This window comes from Mus pahari, chromosome X, assembly GCF_900095145.1.
Source record: "Mus pahari chromosome X, PAHARI_EIJ_v1.1, whole genome shotgun sequence".
Taxonomy (NCBI): domain Eukaryota; kingdom Metazoa; phylum Chordata; class Mammalia; order Rodentia; family Muridae; genus Mus; species Mus pahari.
The window spans coordinates 39,393,012-39,408,151 of record NC_034613.1 but is presented as its reverse complement, the minus strand read 5'-3'; the positions used below and the strand labels follow the sequence as shown (position 1 = coordinate 39,408,151).

Sequence of the window (15,140 nt, the reverse complement as noted above, 5' to 3'; positions counted from 1 at the left end):
TTGTAATGGAGCTGAGTAAATGGATATACAACCTGATGTAGGCTGACTTCCACAGCTGGCCTCTCTGTACTCATCTCATATGCTTTGGCAACTGGCTCACCCTTTGACCTAACTCCCAGGAGCTCTATCCCTGGAAAATTCCACTGCCAAATGCTGAGCTCACCTCTTCTCCTCAGAGATAATCCTGGGTCTGCAGGATAAAAGTTAACAAGCCTGCCAGCCATTCCTTACTGACCAGAGATAGAGCCCACCAGTATGGAAACAATTACCAACCGCTGTACCCATGAAGCAACAGAGATAGGAAATTGACTCCCTTCTAAACCAAATGGTAGCTATTTAGAATTCTTTGCCTTGTCTTTACTGTCCTGAATTAATGCACTGATACCCAAAGGTGAAGACATAGGGAAGGTGTACATCCTGTTTGAGAGACTTGGCCTTTGACATGCTGGGAATAAAAAAAATAACTTAAATGTGTGGGAACACCCCTGAAAGGATACTGAGCCCCTCAAATAGCTTATCTGCTTCCCTTCACTTCAACTGATTATGATCATTTTGCTTGATTAAAAGCAATCATAATAGTAACTGAGAATTATTTATTAAGCAAATGTTTAATTAAGATTAGTTTTTAATCTAGCACTTGACACATAGGAAAAACTGAAAGTATAATGTTTAATATGGAGCTACAGAGGGAGAAAAGTATGATTAGAGTCAATTAGATCTCCTGTCAGACAGGAAGCCTGACGGAAGGTCCCTGTCCTTTCATAGCCCTTGACGCATCAATGAAGGGAGGGGGCCCCAATGGACAGTGTGTGCCAGGTACTTGGGAGTTGTCTAGTAACTTGGATAGTAGAGGGGAGGGACTAGCTCGGGGCCTGGGGACAGATTTGTTCTGAGATTGCTGCCTTCAGAGAACTAGAAAAGCCAGAGGCTGAGGACTGAAAAGGAGAGGATGAGTAAGCTTCAATGACATCAGGAAACCAAAGATGGCAAGCTGCCAGACTGGCCTGCCAGTAATGGCCAGAACGGAGCTGTGACTCTGAACCTACAGCACATCTAATCCTGTCCCATGAGGATCTGAGCTTGAGATCCAGCATGCCCTTGTAAGTGGGAGTGCTGCTACCTCGAACCATGGAGTCATCCTTCTCATTTGGCGTGGTCCTTGCTGTCCTAACCATCCTCATCATTGCTGTGAATGCACTGGTGGTTGTGGCTATGCTGCTATCAATCTACAAGAATGATGGTGTTGGCCTTTGCTTCACCTTGAATCTGGCCGTGGCTGATACCTTGATTGGCGTGGCTATTTCTGGTCTAGTTACAGACCAGCTCTCCAGCTCTGCTCAGCATACACAGAAGACCTTGTGTAGCCTTCGGATGGCATTTGTCACTTCTTCTGCAGCTGCCTCTGTCCTCACCGTCATGCTGATTGCCTTTGACAGATACCTTGCCATTAAGCAGCCCCTCCGTTACTTCCAGATCATGAATGGGCTTGTGGCTGGAGCATGCATTGCAGGATTGTGGTTGGTATCTTACCTTATCGGCTTCCTCCCACTCGGAGTCTCTATATTCCAGCAGACCACCTACCATGGGCCCTGCAGCTTCTTTGCTGTGTTTCACCCACGGTTTGTGCTGACCCTCTCCTGTGCTGGATTCTTCCCAGCTGTGCTCCTCTTTGTCTTCTTCTACTGTGACATGCTCAAGATTGCCTCTGTGCACAGCCAGCAGATCAGGAAGATGGAACATGCAGGAGCCATGGCTGGCGCTTACCGGCCCCCACGGCCTGTCAATGACTTCAAGGCTGTTCGTACTGTAGCTGTTCTTATTGGGAGCTTCACTCTGTCCTGGTCTCCCTTTCTCATCACTAGCATTGTGCAGGTGGCCTGCCACAAATGCTGCCTCTACCAAGTGCTGGAAAAGTACCTGTGGCTCCTTGGAGTTGGCAACTCCCTGCTCAACCCACTCATCTATGCCTATTGGCAGAGGGAGGTTCGGCAGCAGCTCTACCACATGGCCCTGGGAGTGAAAAAGTTCTTCACTTCAATCCTCCTCCTTCTTTCAGCCAGGAATCGTGGTCCAGAGAGGACCAGAGAAAGCACCTATCACGTCGTCACTATCAGCCATCCGGGACTCGATGGTTAAGATGGTAAGGAAGGAGGAATGTTTCAAAATGCCTTTCCCTCTCCCACTCAGAATCCCAGCTAGGCGATAATATGACACCCCCCCCCAAATGTCAGAAATTCCCTCAGCAAACTGACCACCAACCTCCTACATCTTACACCTTCAGAATGGGGCAAATGAAGCTGGGTCTTGACTTTCATCTCTAATCAGTTTCTGCACCTGCAAATCCCCACCCTTTCCTATTCTTTGGAAATAGGTCTGTGTACTGTACAAGTATACTCGCTTCAAGGAGTATACTGCTAAAAGGGTGTTTGTATATCAGATTCTTTTTTGATTATACCAGAGATATGCTGTCCAATAGAAATATAATGTAAGGAGTACACACAATTTTAATATTCTAGTAATCATGTTAAGAAAGAGGCAAGATTAAGGTTTTTTGTCTCAGCTTTGATTTCTAAATTCTTATTTCACTTGTATATATTTATGGGGTACAATGTGATACTTAAAGTATATAGTAATACCGATCAAATCAGAGTTGCATTTCCATCACCTTAAACATTACTATTGATTATTTAACCCAGCATGTTCAAAATATTGATTCAACATTTAATCAATAAAATTACCATACTTTTTTTTCATGCCAAGTCTTTGAAATCAGGTGTGCATTTTTACTCTTCCAGAACATCTCAGTTCAAACTGACGACACCTCAGTGCCCAAGAGCCTTAAGTAGAGAGTGGCCCCATGCAAGGCATCACAGCTCTAGCGATGCAGTTCTTTTTCTTTAATTTATTTTATTAGATATTTTCTTTATTTACATTTCAAATGCTATCCTGAAAGTTCCTTATACCCTCACCCACCCCTGCTCCCCTACCCCCCTCCCACTTCTTGGCCCTGGCATTCCCCTGTGCTGGGTCATATAAAGTTTGCAAGACCAAGGGGCCTCTTTTCCCAATGATGGCCGATTAGGCCATCTTCTGCTACATATGCAGCTAGAGACACAAGCTCTGGGGTACTGGTTAGTTCATACTGTTGTTGCACCTACAGGGTTGCAGCCCCCTACAACTCCTTGGGTACTTTCTCTAGCTCCTCCACTGAGGGCCCTGTGTTCCATCCAATAGCTGACTGTGAGCATCCACTTCTGTGTTTGCCAGGCACTGGCATAGCCTCACAAGAGACTATATCAGGGTCCCTTCAGCAGAATCTTGCTGGCATGTGCATTAGTATCTGGGTTTGGTGGCTGACGATGGAATGAATCCCTGGATGGGGCAGTCTCTGGATAGTCCATCCTTTCATCTTAACTCTACATTTTGTCTCTGTACCTATATCCTTTCATGGGTATTTTGTTCCTTATTCTAAGGAGGAATGATATAAGTTAGGGAAGGTGAGGACTCTGACCAGAGTGATTGTTGTAATCAATCACTAAAATAAATAGTTAAAAAGAACTGCATCCTTATTCACAGGTTACACATAGCAAGTTCACATTGAATATAGGAACCTATATTATAGAACCCAATGTCTGTCTGTCGTCATTGGGCTCAAAACTATGTTTCTTTAGTAAATTCCCTCTCTCGTGATCATTTCTGTTATAAGCATGCCCTGTCCACCACCTTTTTAACTCTCTGCTGCACCTTCCCCACTGTTGCCGCCTAGGTCACTTAACAGCTACTTGCTGATGACAGTACACAACCCCAAATTGAGACACTGTAAAGGAAGGAAGAGGGAAAGGAGGTAGGTACCAAGGTAGGCACTGCCAAGCGCTCAAGTGAGCCCACCTTGCTCCTCGGAACTACATGTTTTTGATTGAACTCGTTCTGAGATGTGTATCCTAAGAAACTCAATCATGTAAGAAGTAGCAAGAGTCAAGGGCATAACTGGGAGGGGGAGTATCCAGGGACTCAGGAAGCATGCTCTGCCTTCCCCCCTTTTTCCTCATCCTCCCGGTCTCCACCACGGATGGCTACAATATGACTCTCAGAACGCTGAGCTTAATAACTTCCCAGAAAGACAGTTGATAACAAAAAGTGGCAAGAAGGAAGTAAAACTGTGGGTTAATATTTCTTTGGTTTAGACTTTAAACACCCCAAAATGTTATTCCTTCACTAGCTTTAAGATGATGGCTTCATGTGACCAATATGTAAAGGCTCATTCCAAGACACCATTGTAATTCTTTTGAATCTGCAATACGATTCAGAAGCCATCCTCATCGCTGTGGGATGTCATAAGAACATGATGCTTTTCAATTGATTTTTCTTAATTCTCCTTTAGTCTTAACTCTCAGCTTTCCTGCATCAGCCACTCAGAGGATAGTGATGGCTTCTTTGCTGTTCTCCACCCTTTAAGATACCCTTTCTATCTTTATCCTCCATCTAAGTAAGAACCTGATTCCTGCTGCTCTATACCACACACATCAGCCCTGCTTGGGTAAGATGCTCTGTGGCTGCACTTACTCAAGAGGAGGGTAGGGCTTGCTTTCACCACAGCAGACTTTATGTTCCTGCACCTGAGAAAGATTTTGCTTCTTGAGTGAACTGGGTCTGAGTTACTGTGAACTAGCTAAAATACAAATAAAAGTGGATTTGGGGGAAAATTGAAAACAGGCTCAAAGCAATTCCCTCTCTATTGGTGTTCACAGCTTAATTCCTGGCTTTGGTGGAAAGAGCAGATCTTGCTAAGATAATGTAAGTTATGTGGAAAGAATTAATTAACTAGCCTGACTTGATAATTCCATATTATAAACATATCAAAGCACTACATTGTACTTCATAAATATACACATATATTTTTCAACCAGAAATAAAAAAAATTAAAGGTGTTTAAAGCCACAAAAGAAAAGCAGGAGCTAAAGAGAAGCTAGGTGATGGGTGAGGGATTAGCTCTAGTGTAAGGAGCCTGAGATTTCTGAGTCATCACTGTAGCTGAGAAACCACAGATAAGTGTTCAAATTATGCTTCATTCATTAATTCTTCTTCAAGTTATTTATCATTACTATTTTTGATTTATTTTTATTATTTTGCATGTATGAGTGTTTTACCTGTTTGTATGTCTGTGTACCACATGTGTGTCTGGTGCCCAAGGAAGTGATGACCCTCCATAAGGGTGCTAGAAATCAAACCTGAATCCTTTAGCAAGAACAAGTGCTCTTAACCACTGAGCCAACTCCCCAGCCCCACTTGTTACAACTCTTAAAACAAAACTCCTATTCTGTTTAACTGGGGGAATCAGATCAGCCCTATGTAACTATGGTAAGAATCAACTAAGATATTGTTTGTGAAGGTGTCTAGTAAACTACAAGACAGGGTTGGTTTTCTTCTTCATTAAAGAGAACCCTAAAGAGTGAAACATGTAGGTGAAATGTTTAAGGGAGTCCATCATATGCAGATATTAAGATCTACAAGGCAAGAGTAATTTGGCTCAAAACTGTGAAACCTCCACCTGATGAATAAGCTTTTTTTTTAATGATGTACAGGTCTAGAGGAATGGCTCAATGGCTAAGCTCACTTGCTGTTCTTGCAGATGATCTGGTTCCATTTCCCAGCACTCACATGTTGGCTAACAATGGCCTGCAACTCCAGTTTTGGGGGATCTGACACCCTCTTCTGGCCTCTATGAGCACATGTACATGGTTCTCAGCATACGTGCAGGCTTACACAAATACATAAAATGCTGTTTTTGAAATATATGCAGGAGTTCAGGTTAGGCCTGGTCTACATAGTGAATTTCAGGACAACCAGGGCTAGAGAGAGAGACTCTGTCTCAAAACAACCAAAAAAAATAAATAAAAATTTTAAAAGACTCAGGAAGAGGGGCTGGAGAGGTAGGTCAGTGGTTAAGAGAAGTGGCTGCTCTTCCATAGGACCCAGCTTCCACGTGGTAACTCACAAATGTAACTCTAGTTCCCCAGGATCTAGCACCCTCTTCTGGCCTCCGCAGACACTGCACACATGTAGTGCACAGGCATGCATTCTGGCAAGCACTCGTATAAATAAAATGAGATAAAAATAAATAAAATCCCCCCAAAATAAAAGATGCAAGGTGCAAAAAAAGCAGTAAATCCCAATATCTTAGCAACATCAAGGCAGAGCAAGACAAGGCTCTAGTATTACACACTTGGGTTTAAGATTTAACTGCAATTAAAAACATTATGTTAAATAAGCTTTCCAGACCAGAGATTCAGAACGCTATGCAAAAGTTAGTGGCTCCCTTTGATGAAGGCTTGTTCACAAAGAAGAGGAAACAGACTTTATTTATATACCCAATGTTATCCCACAGACTTACAAAGAAGTCAGTTTCTATTCAGCAACTGATCAAAACATCCAAAAGATATTAAGACACTGACACAATTAATGTGGAGTTATCAGTTACATTCACAGTTTCCAAGAGCAGCTTACTGTAAATGTGTTGTAAAAATTGTCTCACAATCAAATTTCATATTGAACCCTTGAGAAACTAAACCAATGCATATCACATTTTTGTTTCAGCTGCAGGACTTCTCTCAAGAACATGAAATCACATACCCTTCTGTATGATGTGTTTTGAGTGTTTTACAACTGGTAAAGGCAGGTTGTCCTGACCTGCCGACACTCTTACATGACCATTCAGTTCATCTCTAGAAGTTGGCCAGTCAGAACCGCCCTTGGGATATCTTCTCCCTAGATGAAGTATTAACTGACTCAAAGGAGAACTGATGTCATGAGCTTGATTTCATTCACAGCAAGTTTGGTAACTGGCCAACCTGAAGAGAGACTACTGAAATGAGCAAGCATGAGAGATACTCTGAGGACACGCAGAAGGAATAAGATGTCAACACCTGGACAATAACAACAGCAATGTACTCCAGGACAGACTACAACTCCTGGAGACAACAACATCTGTCACTCAACACTGAACGATAACTTCAGTACCTTCCTTACTATTCCTTCAAAGGCTACAGAGCAGTCTGGAATCACCTCCTCTTCCATGAATTCTTATTTGCTATTTTTTTCAATCTTACCAACTCAGTGGTGGTACCTACAAATGTTAACTCTCATGAATTGTATATCTCTCCACCCATCTATCCCCAAAACATTTAAGAGTGAGGTGCTATAAAATTGCATCTTTGCTGGGACTTCTTTTAGAGGTGCACACTGATTTATGAAAGATATTTATTAACCCTTTCTTATTAAAACTTTTACTCATTTTAGAAATCTTTGAAAATAGTTCAGGTACTTATAATTATACCCTCCAGAGATGACCACTTTTATTCTCCATTGTTTTTTACACTTTATATTATATTATGCATATTTTCCTATGTCATTGTGTCTTCTTCAAAAGCATAACAGCTGTATTTATACGTGTTTTCAACAAATGAATATGTAGCGTTTTAATCACTTCCTACAGTTGTGTTCGAATCTAGTATTTGTCATTGTCATATCAGTATAAATAACCTGTGCATAAATCTCTAATGTGCCTCCGTTCAATTACTGAATTTTATAGTCTTCAAAGCAGAATTAATAAATCAACAAGTATTATGTCTTGATAAGAATTTAGATTTAGGCTCTGTGTGGTGGCACACACCTTTAATCCCAGCACCAGGGAGGCAGAGGCAGAGTTGAGGCCAGCCTAGTCTACATGGTGAGCTCCAGGACAACAAATTGTATATAGATAACCTGTCTCAAAAACAACAACGACAAGAACAAAATAGATTTAGATGAAGTTTCCGTGGGCTAACTACTAAGGGACATCATCTATAAACCACACGAGAACAGACAGCACTGACACGACTATCTCAAGGAAATAAAAGCCCACAAGTTGCTGAAACATAAGGCATTCTAAGAAAACCTAATTTATGTAAGGTCTGGTTTGGTTTAACAAAAGGAAATCTGTCATCAGTCCTGCTTATCAAGATACCCAATCCTTCTCCTGAAATTCAGAAAGCTGGACTACAGAACACAATCATTTTTTAAAAGCCCTTTGCCATGTCATTCCATGAATACAACAAGTGTGATATCCAGGTATCAATTTCAGTATTGTCACTCAAAATTTGTCTGAAGCAATCTTTGTACAGTATCACAAACTACTAAGCAAGAGTGAAAGTCAAGCATCTACACACGGTGCTAGGAGGTGATTCTTGATGCAGATGAAGATGAGAAGCTGAAGTTCTCTGAGCATCTTACTGAAAGGGAGAGGTGTGCTCTGGCCACTGGCTCAGGCATGACAGGATAAGGTGCATGAGAGTTTAACGTGCTCTCCAGCCATATGCTCCCTAGATTTACAAGCTGTCAGGATCACAATCAGTTGCTGGGCTCAAGCAGCCCTCTCATGAGGAAGCCTAGAAACCACCAATACAGCTGCTAAGGGTCTAAGAGTCTATTTTTACAAAACACCCCCATTTCTTTAAACTCTGCTCCTTTCCAGTGGGGCAGGCAGGCAGCATTCATTTGCTCCGGAGTTCCAGAGGAAGTAAGCTCACACAGGGTGGAAAAGCCTGAGGAAATCCCACCTATGTTTGCTCCTTTTTTATATACGCTGCCTGGCGATCCCATAATTTAATCCCACTTCCCATTCACCATAAGAACTGTGCACTGGTCCCAGTTCTGTCTCAACTGTGTTGACATTAAGACACTACACAGCTGATAACTACACCGAGACAGTGCTATCTCAGGTCCTGTAAAAGGCTGCACTGCCTTACAAAACTGTTAAATGCATTTTTATAAATTTGTTCACTGAGACAGTTAACAGATGTGAAAACACTTCACACAGAAAGGCAATTGAATGTCCTATCAGCTTGGGACTACTTCAGGAAAGGACAAGATGCAAAAACCAATAAATTATATCTGAATGGCTATGAGATTATTTCAAGTGTGAAAAACTGATTCAGAATAAGTGGCTCTTTATACCTCACAGTTTCAAGCATCAAGTCCCCTCATAATCTTAAATACAGTGACATTAAACTTTTTTCTTACTAAGTGGTAGGGGCATAGATGCATTATAAAGTGCTTAGAATGAGTAAGGCACAGCTCAACCAACTGGAGTCTGATGCTGAGACAGTGAATAGAGAGAAGCACCCTTTAGACTAAAACTAGAAATGATTATTACAGTTCTAATGGGGATGTCATAAATGGTGTCTTTTTTTTTAAGGAAAGTGAACCTTTTAAAAGATTTGTTTTTATGCGTATAGCTATTTTCTCTCTCTCTCTCTCTCTCTCTCTCTCTCTCTCTCTCTCTCTCTGTGTGTGTGTGTGTGTGTGTGTGTGTGTGTGTGTGTGTATGCATTGCATGGGTGCCTTGTCCCTGCAGAGACCATCTGGATCTCTCAGAGCTGGAGTTACACAGTTGTGAGCTGCCTGCCGTGTAGTTACTAGGAACTGAATCTAAATCTTCTGCAAGAGCAGCAAGCACTCTTAAATTGTGAGCTCTGGGAAGGCAAGTTTTGATTGTTTGTAACAGAGTCTCACTGTGTAGTCCTGGTTGTCCTGGAAGACACCATGTAGCTCAAGCTGGCCTTGAACTCACAGATACAGTCTGCCTCCACCTTCTTGAATTAAAGATGTACACCACCACACCTGGCCTTGGGAAGGCAACTTTTTACTCTAGCTTATATGTAATGCATTACTTGAGGAGACTGAAGCCATTAAAATCTTAGTGAACAAAGATTTATAATCGTGTACTTAATAGCTTAATCATTTGTCCGAAAATTTTGTTTATGACAAAGCATAACTTTACATTGAAAGAGAGGACTAGAAGTCTAGCCCCATGTCCAAATTAAAAACTTCAAAGTTTCATCTATAGTAACTCCGCATCATAAACATCTGAACCCTGCAGTGTGGCCCACTGTGAGCTGTGCTGGCTTAGACTGGAGGAAGAAGGGACAGGGTAACAATGGAGGTAATGGAAGAGAGACCAACAAAGGGAAGTTGTAGAAAGTGGGAAAAATAATGGGGAAAATATATAGACATAGTCACAGTCTCTGAGAAAGCAATCAAAATCCAGTATCACATGTAAGTGTCAAAGAGTCACTAATCACAAAAATCTACTGACCTCCTCTCAAATGGTGTCGTAAGTATCGGGGAATTAATGGAATCAGACTTATTAGTGCTCACCTGCTATAAAAATGTGACTCCTAACAAGGTACATCGTATACAGCTCACATAGTGATAATAAGCATGGGCTCACACGCCAGACCTTGCTTAACATTCTGGCACTGCTACTTTTGATGGGCCAAGTACTTCACTTTCATATAAGGTCTCTTTCTATTCTGAAAAATGAGACTAGTTAGTACCTGCCTCACAGGGGGGCTTTTAAGGACTTGGTTTTATAAATACACTATACTTACAACAGTATCTGGCATATATAATAAATCACTGAACTCTCTCTCCCCGTCCCTCCCTCTCTAATCAGAGATGTGGTAATGGCAAATGTACAGAAAACAAGTCCTCAGGTCAGGGGAAAGACACGGGCTGGAGATGTACATTGGAAGCATTAGTATCCAGGCAGTACTTAAAATCATCACAGTACTGCCTCTAGTATTAGTTAAAATTTGAAGTGATCCTTATCATAAATCATCTGGTAGTTCAATATTTAAATTAACATATACCATACTATGTTCTGAACCTTTACCATGTTTTTGGGTAGTCTATGCCATCCTTTGGCTACAGATTAATTCATATCATCATTTAACAAATATTTACTGTGTGCAACTTTGCTAGGCATTAAGGATCCAGTAGTGAATAAAATCAATAGAATTCCTTGGCAGAGATTCCAGCCTGAACATAAATGTAGATACTAGTTGAATGGTCACGCAAATACAATGTAAAGTTATAAACTGGGATACATTGTAAGAAATTATAATAAGGCAAGCTAATGGCACTAGGAGAAAGAAAATGACTTAAAGATTTCTATTAAGGAATCTAATGATGAAGAGACTACAAAGGTAGGGCTCTGGAGGAGCCAGAGTGGCCAGGAAGAGGAATGGGAGGGATATACACAGTGTCCATGTTCCAAGTTCTCAAAAAACAAGCTTGAAAATTACCAAATGTGAACTATTAAAATAACAGCAAAATAAACATAAACAAGGAGAGACAATTACACACCTACTAGGTGTCAAAACAATGACACCAAGAAATCTGGGAAGGATGTTGGGCAACAGTAACTCCTGTTCCTTGCTGCTGGGAATGCAAAACTGTACAGCCACTAGAAAAAGACAACTTCTTGTACAATTATCACGCCATTCTGCAATCATGTTCCTTGGTGTTTACACAAACTGAAAAGCTACACCTATACAAAATCCTACACACAAATGTTTACCACTCCTTTATTATTGCCCAAACTTGAAAGCTACCAAATGTCCTTTAGTAGGTAAATGGATAAACAGCCAACGCCAGAGGAAATGGAGTATTACTCAACACCATTTAGGCTTGGGTCTTAAGGGTTGCCCTCTTAAGGGTTCTGTGCTGAAGGATTGGTTCTTGACTGATGATACTACTGGGATGTAGGGGAAAATGAGGTAGGACCTAGTTGCCAGAAATAGGTCACTGAAGTAATGGCAATATTGGTACAAATGTCCTTTCATCTCTTTCTCCTTGCTTCCTGGCTACTACAAAGTAGGTGGGCTTTCTTCTATGGTTTTATGCCACAGTGGGCTTCATCAAAGACCCCAAAGCTTGGTCATTTCACCTAATGGAACTGAAACTTCTCAAAACATGGGCCAAAATAAACCTTTCCTTCCTTATGTTTCCCTGCTATTCTGTCACAGTGGCAAAATGTTGTCTAATATAGCACTAAACCAAAATGAGATAATAGAGCCATTAAGACATAGAACAGGAACAAAGAGATGTCTTGGTGGTTAAGAGCACTTGTTACTCTTGCAGAGGATGTACATTCAGTTCCCAGCACCTACATGGCAGTTCACAATCGTCTGTCACTCCAGTTCCAGGGTACCCAGCACCCTTTCTTGGCTTCCAGAAACACCAGGCACACAGGTGCTCCATAGACATACAATGCAGGCAAAACACCCATGTACACAAAATAAAAATAAATCTTTAAAAAATACAGAGGAGAGTTAAATGAACATTGTTAAGAAGCCCATGTGAAAGACTACTATATGATTCCAACTATGTGATACTCTGGAAAGGCACTACCATTGAAACAGTAAAAGTCTTACTGGTTGCCAAGGGCTAGGAGGACTTTTAGGGCAATAAAACCATTCTTTATGATTCTCTAATGGCAGAAATATGTTGGTAAAACACTTGTCAAGATGTATCCAGCCTTATCCACATAGTAACATCTACTCTTCCTTTTACTCAGCTTAAATGTCAACTCCACGATGAAGCTTTGGCAAATCCTCTAAGGCTCTTTCTTCTCCATCTTCCTGCAGCTCCTTCCTCTCAGGGTACTTAGAACCTCCTGTCATGGTTTACTCTCAAACCAGTTTCTACTATAACAAGCTTAAAAAACAGACTCATTCTTCATATCCCCAACAGCCAGGAAATAATAGCCACACAATAAACCTTTGAACAAACGCATGAGTGGATAATTATGAAGACCTTCACTCTGAGCACAGGGCTCTAACTGTAAACCTTGGTTAGCATTTTTCTGCAGAACCTTCCAAATGATCCACTTGATTATTTGTTTCATATTCTGGAAAGAACCATGGGCCTGATATTTAAGAGAGAGTGACATTACGATGACAAATGTCCTTGCAAAAACACAATACACCTGTTCTACCTTCATAAATGTGCTTTAGGAGTCCAGTCTCCATTTCAGAGTCCCATTCTAGAGAATGCAACTTAAGAGTTATAAAAGGATGGGGGCTGGAGAGATGGCTCAGCAGTTAAGAGCGCTTGACTGCTCTTCCAGAGGTCCTGAGCTCAAATCCCAGCAACCACACGGTGGCTCACAACCATCTGTAATGGGATCTGATGCCCTCTTCTGTTGTATCTGAAGACAGCTACAGTGTAACTATATATAATAAATAAATAAATATTAAAAAAAAAACCTGGCTGCTTCTGGGGCACATACATACACCAGAAAAAAAAAGTTATGAAAGGAGAGTAAATGAAGACAAAGTCAAAATGATTCAACCAATAAATACTTTAATGAGAACCAAGGTCAAAAACATACATAGCAGTAACTGTGCTGGTAGCCTGCTGCTGTAGCCTGTCTGGGGAAAACCAACTACATTTAACTCACAGTTGAAAAGAAGGCCCTTTTGAATGTCACCCACCAGTATCCATCTTCACAGAAGACACCAATCTGGGGTCACACTCTCAAAGTCGATACTTCCTCTCAGGGAAGAGGCAACACAAACGCATAAACAACCTTCAGTCACCCTACAACTCTTCAGTCAGGGGCCCTGCAAGACCGCTGGTTCTGTAAACACATACATCTTTGTCAAAATACATCAGGAACACGAAGAGGAATGGTAGAAAGGGTGGCAGGGTTGGGCAGGTTGGTTTCCAGTTCTTAGATCTGAAGCCTCTTGAGCTGCTCATATGTAATAAAAAACTGAAGAACGAGTCATGGAAGATCGTCGGGTGGATAGGGAAAGCTAAGCCCATTTTTAAAACTGGGCATTTCATTCTCTTCATTTACTTAGTCTAAAGGGAACTGGCTTAAAAGTCTTTTCTTGAGATAAAATATGTTGAGTACCTACCATGTACCTACCCATTATGATTGGGAGCACTTAGCAATGAAAACACATTATAATATACTTAAGAGTATTCAAAAGCAAACAGCACAACACACACACACAGGCACGTACCCCTCGGTGCTAGAAAAGCTGTTATACACAATTCCAAATAAATGCCTGTTCAGCCTACAGATTCCAGAAAGACAGGGAATTATTTTTCAACCCTGCTAAACTCACAGGTACATACACAGCACCACACACAGTATCCAGCATATGGTTCTGTACATGGGAAGAACTCAACACATCTGAAAGAGAGAGATCCACCCATGGCAAAAGATCTCTACTTTGCTGTGGATTCTTTCATACTATGAATGTTTTGTGCACTCTTAGTATTTTCCAGCTATTTGGGTCTCATAGTTATAGGTTAAGAAATCTCAGTCACAATAGCATGGACATCCCTGTGAGTATCTTCCATCAATATTGCTAAAAAATTTCGTAGCCCTTTTAAGACTGGCTGTGGTTGACATTTTATTACATTTATTTGCTTTTTCGCTTGCTTGCTTATTTGTTTATTTATTTATTTGCTGGGGGTGGGTAGGGCGTGTACCTGCCACACCATGTATATGAGTTCAGAGGACAACGTTACAGAAGCCAGTAGTCTCCTTGTACCACGAGTCCCTAGGATTAAACTCAGGTCATCAGGAGGAGAGGTGAGGACATTTACCCACTGAGCCATCTCATCAGATGTTTTTATTTAGAGAGGAACGTTTGGCTCAGCTTTTCTGTCCCTCTCAATGTACATTTGCCTCCAAGAGAAAGTGGTATCACTACTTGATTCCATTCACTGTGGTCTCCAATGGAATGCTGGAGTTTCTTACTTGCCTATAAAGGATTTAATAATCAAAATTGTCATCCCATAACTTAGAATCACCTGACAATTTGAGACACTGTCTTCCATTCTCAATTTCTAAAAGGATACAATGATGTTCCAGGGTCCAAGTCGAAGCCAGTTTGGCCAAAATCCTTTATAGAGTGCAAAAAATCCCTCATGCTTCCACATCTGAGGTAAAGACATAAGGAAAAATAGTGAATTACACTTTGTTTACATTTGACAACCATTTCCATGGCCATCCCAGCAACTATCACTACTACGAATAGTCTCTTTTCTGAAGATGTACTAAATCCATTCAAACCATTCATTATTCAACATCTATTTACTGAATACTCACCATTTACAACACATACTTCTTAATGCTGGGAATATAACTGTAAATAAGAGCTAGGCATGGCACTCTGGACACAGAGGAAATAAAATCAGGAGTTCAAATCCTTAGCTACACAGTAAATTTATGGTCAAGCTAGGCTATATGACGCCTCTCTCTCTCTCTCTCTCTCTCTCTCTCTCTCTCTCTCTCTCTC

The 15,140-nt window shown here is 41.1% G+C and overlaps 2 protein-coding genes across 6 annotated transcripts in view; one reads left to right on the top strand and one right to left on the bottom strand.

Annotated features, from left to right (window-relative positions):
- The first annotated feature begins 906 nt into the window (after positions 1-906).
- Positions 907-7,641, top strand: Gpr119 (G protein-coupled receptor 119). Its single transcript, XM_021188694.1, has 2 exons — positions 907-2,140; positions 6,595-7,641. Exon 1 carries the CDS (start codon positions 1,129-1,131, stop codon positions 2,134-2,136), a length of 1,008 nt encoding a protein of 335 aa, XP_021044353.1. The 5' UTR covers positions 907-1,128; the 3' UTR covers positions 2,137-2,140; positions 6,595-7,641.
- Positions 7,642-13,164: 5,523 nt separating this feature from the next.
- Slc25a14 (solute carrier family 25 member 14) overlaps positions 13,165-15,140 on the bottom strand; it is a 36,389-nt gene continuing 34,413 nt past the window's right edge. For 2 of the 5 annotated variants that reach the window (XM_021187700.2, XM_021187702.1), the window contains exons 10-11: positions 14,701-14,781; positions 13,169-13,597 (exon numbers count right to left, since the gene is read on the bottom strand). In XM_021187700.2, coding sequence (XP_021043359.1) covers positions 13,556-13,597; positions 14,701-14,781 — 123 coding nt within the window. In that variant the 3' untranslated portion in view covers positions 13,169-13,555. Of the gene's footprint in view, positions 13,598-14,700; positions 14,782-15,140 lie in introns of all 5 variants that reach the window. The other 3 variants (XM_029534173.1, XM_029534172.1, XM_021187699.1) reach the window with 2 other exon arrangements.